The 16598-nt window shown below is 34.6% G+C and overlaps 1 protein-coding gene across 1 annotated transcript in view; it reads left to right on the top strand.

Moving 5' to 3' along the window:
- LOC144255880 (EF-hand calcium-binding domain-containing protein 13-like) overlaps positions 1-16598 on the top strand; it is a 162866-nt gene that overhangs the window by 76052 nt on the left and 70216 nt on the right. Inside the window, 4 exon segments of the mRNA XM_077800932.1 lie at positions 1863-2262; positions 2264-2289; positions 4741-4793; positions 10656-10674. Of these exon segments, the coding sequence (XP_077657058.1) occupies positions 1863-2262; positions 2264-2289; positions 4741-4793; positions 10656-10674 (498 nt within the window).

Raw genomic sequence — 16598 nt, 5'->3', positions numbered from 1 at the left:
TCAAAGTTATACTCCATTGAGTAGTATAATAATTGAAATACTTCAAAATGTAAAATTCATATGTAAGGTACCACTCTGAACCATCAGATGAATTCTGTAAATGAAGCTATAATTTGGGATATTGTGTTAATGTTTTTTTAAAGATGCTATTTTTATGTATGAAATTATTTTAAACCCACAAATACTGAGAATATGAGGGTAACTATTTTCATTCTAATTTTATAAATTGAAACTTCCCCTCTATACCTTCCTAATAGTTCTGTATCCTTTTATTAAAGGAATTTATATTTGTGTTAGCTTATTAGTCTGTTATATTTCCTTTAAAATTTTTTCCAAATGCTACTTAATATGAAGATATTGTTGCATAGAAAGACTCCAAGTGCCATCATAATATAAGAAATTGAGTTGTTAAAAGCAAATTGGCTCTTTAAGTTGCACAGATCAAAGATATTATCTTAGAATAATACAACACTATATTCTGTGTACAAAAGTTAAATAATTAAGGTGTTTTATTTGATATAATAGATATGAAATGAGAAATGAAAGAAATAAAGGATAATACTATTAACTAAGCATAGGAAATCAATGATGATAGATGACAGAATTTATTTTATTTTTATTTTTTATATGACAATGTAATCAGGACAGTTGTTCAGGTTGGTAGACTTACAAATTCAATAAAACTATTGTGGAAGCATATGGGCTTTTTAATATTTTTTAAAAATTTAATATATTATAGTTATATAAATATTATCAGGATTCCTTTTGACATATTTATAAATGCATGTAACAGTTTCCTCCATTTCAATTCCCCCCCTCTTAACAGTCCCCTAATCCCCTTCCTCCACTCTATTAGTCTTCCTTCTATTTATTTATTTATTTATTTTTAATTGATACATTATAGTTATATATAAAATTGGAATGCATTATGGTATATTCATACATGTACCTAATATAATTTGGTAAACTTCATTCCCTAGTTCTTCCCCATTTTCTCCTTTCCTTCCTCCTCTTTGGTTTCTCACTTCCACTCTACTGGTTTTCTTTCTGTTTTCATGAGATCTCTTCCCTTTTTTAAATGCCTTTTTTTCTCTTAAGCTCCCACATATGAGAAAAAAGATTTGACCCTTGACTTTCTGAGTCTTGCTTATTTCACTTAGCATGATGTTCTCCAGTTCCATCTTTTTATCAGTAGGTTACATAATTTCATTCTTCTTTATGAATAACACTCCATTATGTGTGTGTATGTATATACATATATACACATATATATATATGTATATGTACATATACACAAAATTTTCTTTATCTCTTGTTCATCTATAGATGGGCACCTAGGCTGGTTCCATAATTTGCCTATTGTGGAATGTGCTGCTGTAAGCATTGGTATGCATGTATCACTATGCTTATTTTAGTTCTTTTGGAAAAATAGCAAGGAGTGATATAGCTGGTCATATGATGGTTCCATTCCTAGTCTTTTGGGGAATCTCCATTTTTTTCAAAGTGGTTGTACTAATTTGCAGTTCCACCAACAATATAGCCTAATGTCTTCCTAAAGTGTGAAGGACTAGAGAATGAGAATCATATTCTAGTTACACTATCACTGTAGTTTCAGTATAACTTTAAACAGCTTTGGATGAAAATACTTAAAATATATTAAGCTATTATATTTATTCTAGTTAATAGTTAACTCTTTTCATCATTATGTCTCCTAATTTTTAAAATTTGTTATACTTCATTTTATATACTTAAGCAATGGGTAATTTCTTGAATGACTTTTATAAGGACTTAGTTGTGATATTTTGAAATATAATACAAATTATACAAGTAATGAAATAATTAAATATGTTTCTCTTACTTAGCAATTATTGAAGATTCAGCCCCGGATGAAACTACTTTAGACAGTGAATTACCAAATGTAGCAGGAAACTCTCTACAACATAGGATAAGAAGCTTACCTGCCAGACCATCTGAATCTTCAATACTCAAGAATTTGAATGGAAAGAGCCTCCAATATCATAGTAATATTATGGAGAATGATGACACTGAATTTAAACAATCAAGATATTCTTGGCCAGTAGGACAATTCCTGGGCAGAGTTGATAGCAATCATGAAATTCATGACCCAAAGTCTGTACCACAAAGCTTGAAGAATGTTATAAGCCTCAGTAAATCTTTGGATAAAATTGATATTTCAAGTGTTCCAAAACTTGAGAAACTAGTTGTGAGAAGGCCTTCCACCCTTCTAAAACAGATTTCATCAGGAAAAACCAGCAATTACTACCTTGGGTTAGTATCACATTTATAAGTGAGACTCTAGGTGGTTATTTGCTTTAGTCATCTCTGAAATGACCAGAATGAGGCAATTATTGCATAGTTGCAAACATTTTAATAATCAATATCATGTGTAACTATTACTTTTGATGCATAGGCCAGTGAGTATAATCTTGTGGTTTTGAACGCAGTTCCTTTTCCAGATAACCCCCTTCTAGGAAAACTTAGAGATTCTTATTCAATGATTAATAACTCGCTAGAGCTATTTACCCTAGTGTTTCTACTCCTATTTTCCTTTGGGGATGTTTTTTATAATTTATTTGAACAAGTACATAGGAAATCTATGTGAAATTTTTGCTTAGCATTCCACAATTTAACAATACATGATACCTCTAGTACTTCAGGCATTATCTCCTGTGGATATCAAGAGAAAATAATACTATTCATCTGTAACCTCCATGGCCTTATCATCTTCCTAAAGATGGGCAATGTTTTCTCAATCAATATGCATACTCCCCTTCTGGGCTACTTCCATCACAGAAGTATTGTGTACGGAACCTAATTAAACACTTCTTTCTATAGTCCCTAGCTGAAGTTACTTAGTCATGTCTATTCTCTTTTATTTTGTCTATTCTCATTAAAGAATTTTTTTGACATTTTTATTGCATTTAGTATTTAATAGTTAAAATATTTAAAAATTAGTCATTCATATGTTAATGCATAATTCAAATAACTCAGTTGAAAAAAGAATATGATATATTAAGGAGAATTGGGAGATGTTTATTCTGATTCCTTTATAGTTGTGCTGCTGATACTCTGCCTCATTTATTTTTTTTAAGGTTTTTTATTTTATTTTTTTACTTGTTGATAGACCTTTAATTTATTTATTTATATGCGGTGCTGAGAATCCTAGTCCCTCACACATGCCAGGCAAGTGCACTACCGATGAGTCACAATCCCAGCCCACCCTGCCTCATTTCTATTTCTCAAGGTTCTTTGCATTTTAATAAGAATTAAAGCCTTAGATTATCAAAGTACTAGATTAGTACATATTTGGCGCTCAGAAGAAAGTTATACTTACCTTCCTGGAGTCATTAAAATCAGAAGTCACCTACCACTGCTATACTTATGTATTGTCTATAGAGAAGTATTAATTTATCTGGTATAAATTCCCCAAAATAATTAATGGTAACTGATCATCTGTGAATTGTGACTTCCTCCATGATTTAAAAATAAAACATTTTTTTAAAAAATTTTAAGCTAATTTTACATTCCCAACAGTTACAAAACTAGGAAGAGAAGTGTTAATGTCTTGTGTAACCACAGTAAAAAGATCTAAACCAGGAAATTAGCATTGATACAACACTACTTACTGATTTCTAGACCTTATTAATATTTCACCAGTTATTCCATGATTTTTTTTTCTGATCTAGGATCACACATTAAATTTTGTTGTCATATGTCCTTAGTCTCTTCCAACCTGGGGTGGTTCCTGAATCTTTCATTTTTTTTTAAGTCATCAATGGACCTTTATTTTATTTATCTGCTGTGATGAGAATCAAACCCAGTGCCTCACACATGCTAGACAAGGCTCTACAACCCCAACCCAACCTTAACATTTTTGAAGAACAGTGACTAGTTATTTTATATAATATCACTCATAAATTCCTTACATTTCTTCATGAATTAATTTAGGTTCCAAAATTTTTAAAATCATGATATCACATAAGTGATGTTGTGCCCATCTCAGTGCATCATAGGAGGAGGCTTATGATGTCTATGTATATCTGCTTTTTGAATTTTATTTTTTCAAGTTGTGAACTGAGAATTTATAGGATGAGAAATAACTCAAATTTTTCTTGAAATTCTGGACTTTAACAAAGTACATTCATGTTTTGATATCTTGGACTTACTAATTATATTTTTTTCTGTTTTTATTAGTACTTTATGGTTATAAATAATATTGAAGTTCATTTTGACATAATCACACATGCATGGAATAAAATTTTTTCCATTTCAAGTACTCAGCACTTCCTCTTTCCCTCCCTTCCTCTACTGGTCTTCCTTCTGTTTCTTTATTTTTTCTTTAATTGGTGCTTTACAGATATACGTAAAGCTGAATTTCACTGTGGTATATTTATATTTAGACATAGTATAGTTATGTAGTTCTTTCTTTTAAACAGAAGTAAGCAGCACTGTCTGGGTCACTGGAACAGCCTGTTTCTCCAAACTAGTAGCTTGTAAATGTTTATGGAATTGTAGGACAATTTTGTGTTTGAGCTAAAATAGAAACATTAAGTATTATGTAAGATAACAGAAATATGAAGACCATACAGTTCTTCTTTCTATTAGGTAATACTGTGTAGCTAAAACTTGTTCTCTGATTACTAGATAAAGATTTTAGTACGTTATTGCTTTAGACACAAATTCTGTTGCTTAACAGTCCTCTACATTTTGTATATTTAGAAAATGTCTCTGAAGTTATCAGTTAACTCAAAGAAAATTACATTTTTAGCTCTGATCTTAATTATTTCTGTTCTATTTATTTTAACATTCATATACTATACCTTTTTAAGGCCTTGAAGTGTAGCATTAGATTATTTATTTGGGATCTTTTAATTATGTACGAAATGCTATAAAATGTCCTCTTAGAACTGCCTTCATACTGTCCCAGACATATTGATATGTTGTATTTCTACTCTCATTTGTTTCTAAGAATTTCATAGTTTCTTCTCTCATTTCATCTCAATCCATTATTCATTTAAAAGAGTAGTGTTCAATCTCCATGTGTTTATATGGTTTCTATAATTTTTCTTGATGTTATTTCTAGTTTTATTCCATTTTTGATCTGATAGGATGCATGGGATTTTCTCTCTTTGTTTTGTATTTGTTAAGACTTACATTGTGTAGGGCTGAGCTTGTGACTCAGTGATAGAGTGCTCGCCTAGCACGCATGAGGCATTGGATTCAATCCTCAGCATCACATAAAAATGAAATAAAGATATTGTGTCTACCACCTATAACTAAAAAATAAATATTAAAGAAAAGAGTTACTTTGTGGCTTAGAACATGGTCCATTTTGGAAAAAAATCCATGAACTGCTGAGAAAATGAAATTAGCTGATTTTGGGTGAAATGTTCTGAAGATTTCTGTTTCATCCATTTGATTTTTAGTATTAGTTAGGCTGGAAATATCTTTAACAATTTTGTGTTTGGATTACATGTCTGTTGGTGAAAGGGGTATATTGAAATTGTTGTATATTATTGTATTAGGGTACATTTGGGATTTCATGTCCAGAGTTATTTTTTTTCTTAATGTAATTAGGTGCAATGAATTTGGGGCATAAATATTCACAATCATTATATCTTGGATTGTTCTCTTTACCAATATATAATGAGTTTTTTTGTATGTTTTGACTAATGTTTGCTTGAAAGCTGCTTTGTTGGATATGAGAATAGGTATTCCTGCTTTTTTTGATTCTTGATTTTTTAATAACTTTATTTTTATTTGTTTTTAATTTTTTTTTTATGTGGTGCTGAGGATCGAATCCAGTGCTTCATGCGTGCACTGCAAACGCTCTAACACTGAGCTACAGCCCCAGCCCTGGATTTTTTTTAATCCTTTTTCTTTCAGCCTGTGTGTGTCTCTGCCTATGAGATGAGTCTCTTGCTAACAGTATATAATTAGGTCTTTTTTTCCCCTTCAATAGACCCTAGAATTAGTGCTATGATGTGTGAGAGGTAAAGCTTTGCTCCCAAGATGTAGGCTCTCTATTCACCTCACAGATTATTTCTTTTGATGAGAAGAAACTTTTTAGTTTGAGTCCATCCCATTCATTGATTTTAATTCTTACTCCACAGGAGTCTTATTAAGAAAGATGGGGCCTAATCCCACATGATGAAGATTAGGGCCTACTATTTCTTTTATAAGACACAGGATTTCTGGTTTTATTCCTAAGTACTTGATCCATTTTGAGTTAAGTTTTGTGGATGGTGAGAAATATGGGTTTAATTTCATTTGTTGCATTTGGATTTCCAGTTTTCCTAGCACCATTTGTTAAAAAACTATCTATTCTCCACTGTATGTTTTTGGCACCTTTGTCTAATATAAGATAATTGTAATTTTGTGGGTTAGTCACTGTGTCCTCTATTCTGTACCATTGGTTTACCAGTCTGTTTTGGTGCCAATACCATGCTGTTTTCGTTACTATTGCTCTGTAGTGTAGTTTAAGTTCTGGTATAGTGATGCCACCTGCTTCAGTCTTCCTGCTAAGGATTGCTTTAGCTATTCTGGGTCTCTTATTTTTCCAAATGAATTTCATGATTGCTTTTTCTATTTCTCGGAGGAATGTCATTGGGATTTTGATTGGAATTGCATTAAATCTGTATAATGCTTTTGGAAATATGGCCATTTTGATAATATTAATTCTGCCTATCCAAGAGCAAGGTAGATCTTTCCATCTTCTAAGGTCTTCTTTTACTTCTTTCTTTAGGGGTCTGTAATTTTCATTACATAGATCTTTCATCTCTTTTGTTAAGTTGATTCCCAAGTATTTTTTTTTTTTGAGGCTATTGTAAATGGGTAGTATACCTCATTCTCCTACAGCTCTGTTGTCTAAGATTTGGTATTGTTATGCTTCCTGCTTCACTTTTCTCAGTAAGGATTGCTTTGGCTATTATAGGCCTCTTATTTTCCCAAATGAATTTCACAATTGCCCTTTCTATTTCTACAGAATATCATTGGAATTTTAATAGGAATTGCATTAAATCTGTATAACAGTTTTGATAGTGTGGTCATTTTTACAATATTAATTCTTTAGTGTTCTGTAGTGTTCATTGTAGTGGTCTTTTACCTCTCTTGTTTGATTGATTCTCCTTTTTTTTTTGAGGCTATTATGAATGGGGTAGTTTTCCTAATTTATCTTTGAGCTGATTCATCATTGCTGTATAAGAAAACAATTGATTTATGGGTGTTAATTTTACATCCTGCTACTTTGCTGAGTTCATTAATGAGTTTTAGAAGTTTTCTGGTGGAGTTTTATGGGTCTTCTATCCTTATATCCTTATTCTCTCCTTATTCTGTAAGTTAGGCATTCTCATAAAGATGTATTTTGGTGTGAGTCTGTTGTAATTTTGTATATTTGGCTTCCTGTAAGCCTCCTGTATTTGATTTTCCATTTCATGCTTAAAATTTTGAAAGTTTTTGATATTATTGTCATTGAAGAGATTGTCAAGAATTAACAAATGGACGGATTCAAACTAAAGAACTTCTCAGCAAAGGACACAATCAATAATGTAAAGAGAGAGCCTATAGAATGGGAGAAAATATTTACCACATGCAGCTTAGCTAGAGCATTAATCTCCAGGATATATAAAAACTCAAAAAACTAACACCCAAAAAACCAAATAACCCAATCAATAAATGGGTTAAGGAACTTAATAGACACTTAGCAAAAGAAGAAATACAGTAGATCAACAAATATATGAAAAAGTGTTCAACATATCTAGCAATTAGAGAAATGCAAATAAAAACTACTCAAAGATTTCATCTCACTCCAGTCAGAATGGCAATTATCAAGAATACAAGCAATAAAAAAATGTTGGCGAGGATGTGGGGAAAAAGGTATACTTGTACATTGCTGGTGGGACTGCAAATTGGTACATCCATTATGGAAAGCAGTATGAAGATTCCTCAGAAGAACTGAGCCTTTCCTTGGTTTGTTTGCAGAATTCTCCATCTCTCCCAGTAAATCTTTTTTTTTTAATATTTATTTTTTAGTTTTTGGTGGACAAAACATCTTTATTTTATTTTTATATGGTGCTGAGGATTGAACCCAGCACCCTGCACATGCCAGGCAAGCGCGCTACCGCTTGAGCCATATCCCCAGCCCCCAATAAATCTTATATTTCGTCTTTTCATGTTATCCCATATTTCTTGGAAGTTCTATTTATGGTCTCTTAACATCTTTTCTCCATAGTCAACTTTATTTTGTCTTCCTTGCTTGAAACTCTGTCTTCCAAGTTACCTAGTCTATTGGTGATGATTTCCATTGAATTTTTAATTTAGTATTGCTTTGTTCATTTCAAGGATTTCTGCTTGATTTTTAAAAAAGAATCATTATTGAAGTGATCTTTTACTTCCTGTATTTTCTCTAAGATTTTATTCCTTACATCATCATTTAACTTGTAGATCAGTTTAACTATGTACATTCTACACTCCTCTGACATTTCTTCCACTGTGGTGTAGAAGGATTCTGTTACTGAAGTATCTTGGTTTGTTTGGGGCAATTTATTTCCTTGCTTTTTGATGTTGTTTGTGTATCTAACAGTATGGATCTGAGGCAGTAGAGTTTCTACTCTGTGCACTTACAGTGTCCTTGAATGTTTCTCATACCTCACTTTTTGGGGGAGACAAAAAATAACAACAACCAATGCAAACAATATACAGCATTAACCCAATTATTTCCTGCTATGACATCTATAATATTAATTGTCATAATAAATAAAAACTATATGATCAGTTATTGCTCACAATAAAAACGTAAGTTTGCAAAAGGGTTTACAATTTCAAATTGTGGACAGGAAGAGAACAGAAGTGATCTAAGATATGATGATTATGATGGAAGAGGTAGAATATTAAGTAAAAAATTAAAATAAGAATGAAAGAACAATAAAGATTGATTATAGAAGAAGAAAAGAGAGAAAGAGAATCAAAGGAAACAGATAAGCGATAGAAAAATATAAAATTTAAAAAAGTAAAAATAAAAGTATACAAAACAAAACTGAAATGTACTAATCAAGCATCCTAGTCCTCAAAATACTGATCCATGAAAAAGAACTGGCTTCAAAAATGCTAGAAATGAGAAAAAAAACAATTATGAATACAAATATCCATGAAACATTAAGGTCTCCATTCAGAGAAAATAAAATATATTAAAATTAAAAACAAAAGATCTTGAAGAAAAGGGTTTTTTTGGAGTTAAAAAGACTCTGTTTTCCTTCTCAGCAGTGTTAGGTATGGTGGTTGGAGAGTGATGCTTGGTCCACCTTCACTGTGGGGTTTGCTGGAGTGAGAGAGGAAATCCCTTAAGTAGAACTCCTGGATGCAGGGTTTATGCTTACTAGGCTCCTTGTTCTTCCTTGAATGGTAATTGTTCCCAAGATTTTAAATCGGAACACCTCCAGGACCTATCAGTTGCTGAATCGTGCTGGAAGACGGCACCCCAGGCATCTCCCTGGATTTCCCTTGTGCAGTAGAGGAGCCAATTCTTGGTTTCTTCAGTCGCCTGTGGACTCCAGGTTTCCTGGTTTTGGGTTTAGTCTTCAAACTTGATCTCTCTTGCCTCCAACCTCTCACATTCACAGCAAGGGCATCTCTCCCAGTGGGTCCTGCAAGTGGTCGTTTGGAGGGGAGGAGGAAAGCCAGTGGGTTTCCATGACCAGTGTAAAACCCTCTTCTTATTTTTTTTTTCCTGGTCATTTAGGCACACTCTCTGTCGTGTGGTGTGGATTTGCTAGGCCTGTATTTCAGGTCAAACTTGGGTTTACTAGGAATTGGCTTCCCCGGCTTTCTGCCCCAACTCTACAGCTCCAAAATGGTTCCCTCCTCCATCCTCTGCATGCCGCCAGCTGGGAGAGATGCAGCTCTTTCCCTCACAATGATGTTGTGCAACATCTTTCATTTTAGTGGGGCAGTTTCTTTGATCTTTGAACTCTTTGCAGTTCAAAGAGTTCAGGCCTCCTAAAAAATGTGGGTTCCTTTAATTCCCTTATACCTCCACTTTGCACATGGGGGGACTGCTGTGGCTGCTGTCTCTGTGGTAGCTGTGGAGTACTTCCTTATTTTATTATATCCAATCTCCTGAGTTCCCAATCTCCTTTGAATGTCCAGTATTAAATCTCAGTACCCCCCCCCCCCCCGCTTTTTCCACCCACCTTGCTGAGAAGCTGCCTATCTGCTTCCTTGGTTTCATGCCACAGAGTAACCAGGAAGGCGACCTTTTCTATTCCGACATCTTGAAATATTCCTCAAGTTAATTTTAAATTTGATTCATTGTTGTCTTTTATTTTTAGGAGTTCTGATTGTTTTCTTTTTCAATAAATCTACTTCTTTACTGAATTGGTCTTTCTTCTTCTCTATTTGCTCTCTTAATTCATTCCTTAGATCTTTTAGTTCATTAATCATTTTTTATAGTCTTGCTGGAATTTCATCTATCTTCATATCTGTGTGTTCCTTTGTGGGGGGATTATGAATTTTGTGGGGAGATTTGTTTGCTGTTTCCTCATGTTTCAGAGGTCTTGGACTGGCACATCAGTGGAGATGGATCCCCTTCCTCTTTTATGTGTATGTTTTTTGGTATGTAATTGTCTTTTTTCTTCTAGGTACTTCTCTGTTTTTGCTGTATTAGTAGATGTCCAGCCATAGGACTTGAGATCCTCCTCTAGTTGTTCCTTCTTGGGGCCTGGTTATTGGTTTGGGAGTTTTCTCTCTCTGTGTATTGATATACTGTTGAGATTTGAAAGGGGCTAGTTTTCATGTGGAGTGAGATTTACTGTTATCTGAGCTGTATTACTCAGAAGAAGAATCTCTACTCTGTGAACTTAAAGTGCCCCATTCACTTTTCAGCCTCTGTTGGAGAAAGGGGGAGCAAGGAATAGTAATGATGTAAGCAAATGATGTACAGTCTTAAAATAAATATCTGGTGTCCACTTTGACATTCATAACACTAATTAACACATATATAGGAATGGTTAGCCAAGACTAAACCCCAGCCCACTCACATATGCACTAACAGTAAACAACCATGAACTAGATAAGACTTAAAATAGCAGGTGTCTACTATGTCGTCCACTGAATTAATAATCACAACAACACGAAAGGGTAGGGATTATAAACTATATAATTCTATCATATAGTGCAATTACAGTTCTTTAAGTGAAGAGAATATGAGTACAAAGGTAAGAGAAAGTTTGAAATATTTTAAAATTTTAAAAATTAAATATTTAAAAATGGGCTGTCAACAACAAAGGTATTCTCTCTCCTTGATATCCCCAGCCAGGATCACTCTAGGCACATTTGTCTTTGCATCTATTTTGGTCATGCTAGTCCAGGCACACTCAGCAGGGTGACTAGATTGGGTCAGTCTGCCAACTTCCTTTGTGAGTTTCCAGTCTCTCACTTTTAATGTCACATGGCTGCTTCAACATGGCTCCCACCACTGTGGAGAGTCTGGTTCCCTGGGAACTGTGAAATGAGTGATTTTGGTTGCTTTTCCCTCAATAACTTCCCCCACCATCTCTGGGTCAGTTAAGATCAGCCTCCTCCTCTATTCCACAGGTTCCCCCAAACCAATTTTATTTGCCATGCTTTCCTCTTTCTCTGCCTGTGTTCCCTTTCCCTCTGCATTGGGCTGGTGGCACTTAAGCTGCCACTATCAGCCGAGCTGGCTCATCTCTAATGTATTATTTGTTTTATTTTCAAAGTTTCCAAACTTTCTGTGTCTCTATGACTATTTTATTATCCAATGTTGAATTGCACTGAATTCTTTTAGTTACTGCTGAGGTACAGACTTCTGTTTAAATCTTTTTTTTTTTTTTTTTGCTTTCTTTTTTTTTTATTGGTCATTCATAACATTACATAGTTCTTAATACATCATATTACACGGTTTGATTCAAGTGGATTATGAACTCCCGCTTTTACCCCGTATACAAATTGCTGTATCACATCAGTTACCCTTCCATTGATTGACATATTGCCTTTCTAGTGTCTGATGTATTCTGCTGTCTGTCCTATTGTCTACTATCCCCCCTCCCCTCCCCTCCCCTCCCCTCCACTTTTCTCTCTCTACCCCTTCTACTGTAAATCATGTCTTCCATTTGTATTCTCTTGACTTACCCCTCCTTACCTCTTATATGACATTTTGTATAACCCTGAGGATCGCCTTCCATTTCCATGCAATTTCCCTTCTCACTCCCTTTCCCTCCCACCTCTCATCCCTGTTTACTGTAAATATTCTTCTCAAGCTCTTCGTCCCTACCCTGTCCTTGTTTACACCCCTTATATCAAAGGAGTCATTTGGTATTTGTTTTTTAAAGATTGACTAGCTTCACTTAGCATAATCTGCTCTAATGCCATCCATTTCCCTCCAAATTCTATAATTTTGTCATTTTTTAATGCAGAGTAATACTCCATAGTGTATAAATGCCACATTTTTTTTATCCATTCATCTATTGAAGGGCATCTAGGCTGGTTCCACAGTCTTGCTATCGTGAATTGAGCTGCTATGAACATCGATGTAGCAGTGTCCCTGTAGCATGCTCTTGTTAGGGCTTTAGGGAATAGACCGAGAAGGGGAATAGCTGGGTCAAATGGTGGTTCCATTCCCAGCTTTCCGAGAAATCTCCATACTGCTTTCCAAATTGGCTGCACCAATTTGCAGTCCCACCAGCAATGAACAAGAGTGCCCTTTTCCCCGCATCCTCTCCAGCACTTATTGTTGTTTGACTTCCTAATGGCTGCCAGTCTTACTGGAGTGAGATGGTATCTTAGGGTAGTTTTGATTTGCATTTCTCTGACTGCTAGCGATGGTGAGCATTTTTTCATGTACTTGTTGATTGATTGTATGTCCTCCTCTGAGAAGTGTCTGTTCAGGTCCTTGGCCCATTTATTGATTGGGTTATTTGTTATCTTATTGTCTAATTTTTTGAGTTCTTTGTATATTCTGGTTATTAGGGCTCTATCTGAAGTGTGTGGAGTAAAGATTTGTTCCCAGGATGTAGGCTCCCTATTTATCTCTCTTATTGTTTCTTTTGCTGAGAAAAAACTTTTTAGTTTGAGTAAGTCCCATTTGTTGATTCTATTTGTTAACTCTAGCGCTATGGGTGTCCTATTGAGGAATTTGGAGCCCGATTCCACAGCATGTAGATCATAACCAACTTTTTCTTCTATCAGATGCCGTGTCTCTGATTTAATATCAAGCTCCTTGATCCATTTTGAGTTAACTTTTGTGCACGGCGAGAGATAGGGATTCAGATTCATTTTGGTGCAAATGGATTTCCAGTTTTCCCAGCACCATTTGTTGAAGATGCTATCCTTCCTCCATTGCATGCTTTTAGCCCCTTTATCAAAAATAAGATAGTTGTAGTTTTGTGGATTGGTTACTGTGTCCTCTATTCTGTACCATTGGTCCACCCGCCTGTTTTGGTACCAGTACCATGCTGTTTTTGTTACTATTGCTCTGTAGTATAGTTTGAAGTCTGGTATCGCTATACCGCCTGATTCACACTTCCTGCTTAGTATTGTTTTTGCTATTCTGGGTCTTTTATTATTCCATATGAATTTCATGATTCTTTTATCGATTTCTACAAGATATGCTGTTGGGATTTTGATTGGCATTGCATTGAACTTATAGAGAACTTTTGGTAATATCGCCATTTTGATGATGTTAGTTCTGCCTATCCATGAGCAGGGTATGTTTTTCCATCTTCTAAGGTCTTCTTCTATGTCTTTCTTTAGGGTTCTGTAATTTTCATTGTATAAATCTTTCACCTCTTTTGTTAGGTTGATTCCCAAGTATTTTATTTTTTGGGGGGATATTGTGAATGGAGTAGTTGTCCTCATTTCCGTTTCAGAGGATTTGTCGCTGATATACCGGAATGCCTTTGATTTATGCGTGTTGATCTTATATCCTGCCACTTTGCTGAATTCATTTATTAGCTCTAATAGCTTCTTTGTAGACCCTTTTGGGTCTGCTAGGTATAGAATCATATCATCTGCAAATAGTGATAATTTAAGTTCTTCTTTTCCTATTTTTATGCCTTTAATTTCTTTTGACTGTCTAATTGCTCTGGCCAGTGTTTCGAGGACTATGTTGAACAGAAGTGGTGAGAGAGGGCATCCCTGTCTTGTACCAGATCTTAGAGGGAATGCCTTCAATTTTTCTCCATTTAGAATGATGCTGGCCTGTGGCTTATCATAGATTGCTTTTACAATGTTGAGGTATGATCCTGTTATCCCTAATTTTTCTAGCGTTTTGAACATAAAGGGATGCTGTACTTTGTCAAATGCTTTTTCTGCATCTATTGAGATGATCATATGGTTCTTATTTTTAAGTCTATTGATGTGGTGAATAACATTTATTGATTTCCGTATATTAAACCAGCCTTGCATCCCAGGGATGAATCCTACTTGATCATGATGTATAATTTTTTTGATATGTATTTGAATCCGATTCGCCAGAATTTTATTGAGGATTTTTGCGTCAAGGTTCATCAGAGATATTGGTCTGTAGTTTTCCTTCTTTGATGTGTCTTTGTCTGGTTTCGGAATCAGGGTGATGTTGGCCTCGTAGAATGAATTTGGAAGTTCTCCCTCTTTTTCTATTTCCTGAAATAGCTTGAAAAGTATTGGTGTTAGTTCCTCTTTAAAGGTTTTGTAAAACTCTGCTGTATACCCATCCGGTCCTGGGCTTTTCTTAGTTGGTAGTCTTTTGATGGTTTCTTCTATTTCCTCTATTGTTATTGGTCTGTTTAGGTTCTCTATATCCTCCTGGCTCAATCTGGGCAGATCATAGGACTCAAGGAATTTATCTATGCCTTCACTATCTTCTATTTTATTGGAGTATAAGGATTCAAAGTAATTTCTGATTATCTTCTGTATTTCTGAAGTGTCTGTTGTGATATTGCCTTTTTTATCCCGTATGCTAGTAATTTGGGTTCTCTCTCTTCTTCTCTTCGTTAGCATGGCTAAGGGTCTGTCAATTTTATTTATTTTTTCAAAGAACCAGCTTTTAGTTTTGTCAATTTTTTCAATTGTTTCTTTTGTTTCAATTTCATTAATTTCAGCTCTGATTTTAATTATTTCTTGCCTTCTACTTCTTTTGCTGTTGTTTTGCTCTTCTTTTTCTAGGATTTTGAGATGAAGTATGAGATCATTTATTTGTTGGTTTTTTCTTTTTTTGAGGAATGAACTCCAAGCAATGAATTTTCCTCTTAGAACTGCTTTCAATGTGTCCCATAGATTCCGATATGTTGTGTCTGTGTTTTCATTTAACTCTAGGAATTTTTTAATTTCCTCCTTGATGTCTTCTAAAACCCATTGATCACGCAGCAACCTATTGTTCATTCTCCAGGTGATGCTTGCTTTTTCCTTTCTTCTTTTATCATTGATTTTCAGTTTCATTCCATTATGATCAGATAAGATGCATGGTATTATCTCTACCCCTTTGTATTGTCTAAGAGTTGCCCTGTGACATAGTATATGGTCTATTTTTGAGAAGGTTCCATGTGCTGCTGAGAAAAAAGTGTAGCTACTTGATGTTGGGTGGTATAGTCTATATATGTCAATTAAGTCTAGGTTGTTAATTGTGTTATTGAGTTCTATAGTTTCCTTATTTAACTTTTGTTTGGAAGATCTGTCCAGTGGTGAGAGAGGTGTGTTGAAGTCTCCCATGATTATTGTATGTTGGTCTATTAGACTCTTGAACTTGAGAAGAGTTTGCTTGATGAATACAGCTGCACCATTATTTGGGGCATATATATTTATGATTGTTATGTCTTGTTGGTGTATGGTTCCCTTGAGCAGTATGAAGTGTCCTTCTATATCCCTTTTGATTAGCTTTGGCTTGAAATCTATTTTATTAGATATGAGTATGGACACTCCTGCTTGTTTCCGCGGTCCATATGAGTGATATGATTTTTCCCAACCTTTCACCTTCAGTCTATGTATATCTTTTCCTATCAAATGCGTCTCCTGTAGACAGCATATTGTTGGGTCTTGTTTTTTGATCCATTCTACTAGCCTGTGTCTCTTAATTGGTGAGTTTAAGCCATTAACATTTAGGGTTATTATTGAGATATGGTTTGTTCTTCTATCCATATTTGTTTATTGATGTTACTAAACCTGATTTGTTATCCTCTTTGACTACTTTCCCCCCTTTACTGTCCTACCTCCCATTGTTGGTTTTCAATGTTGTTTTCCATTTCCTCTTCCTGTAATGTTTTGCCAAGGATTTTTTGAAGAGATGGTTTTCTAGCTGCGAATTCTTTTAACTTTTGTTTATTGTGGAAGGTTTTAATTTCATCTTCTAACCTGAAGCTTAATTTCGCCGGATACACGATTCTTGGTTGGAGCCCATTGTCTTTCAGTGTTTGAAATATGTTATTCCAGGATCTTCTAGCTTTCAGAGTCTGTGTTGAGAGATCAGCTGTTATCCTGATTGGTTTACCCCTAAATGTAATCTGCTTTCTTTCTCTTGCAGCTTTTAAAATTCTCTCCTTATTCTGTATGTTGGACATCTTCATTATAATGTGTCTAGGTGTGGATCT

This window comes from Urocitellus parryii, chromosome 1, assembly GCF_045843805.1.
Source record: "Urocitellus parryii isolate mUroPar1 chromosome 1, mUroPar1.hap1, whole genome shotgun sequence".
NCBI lineage: Eukaryota > Metazoa > Chordata > Mammalia > Rodentia > Sciuridae > Urocitellus > Urocitellus parryii.
The sequence above is the reverse complement of the archived record's forward strand: the minus strand, read 5'-3'. Positions and strand labels throughout refer to the sequence as shown.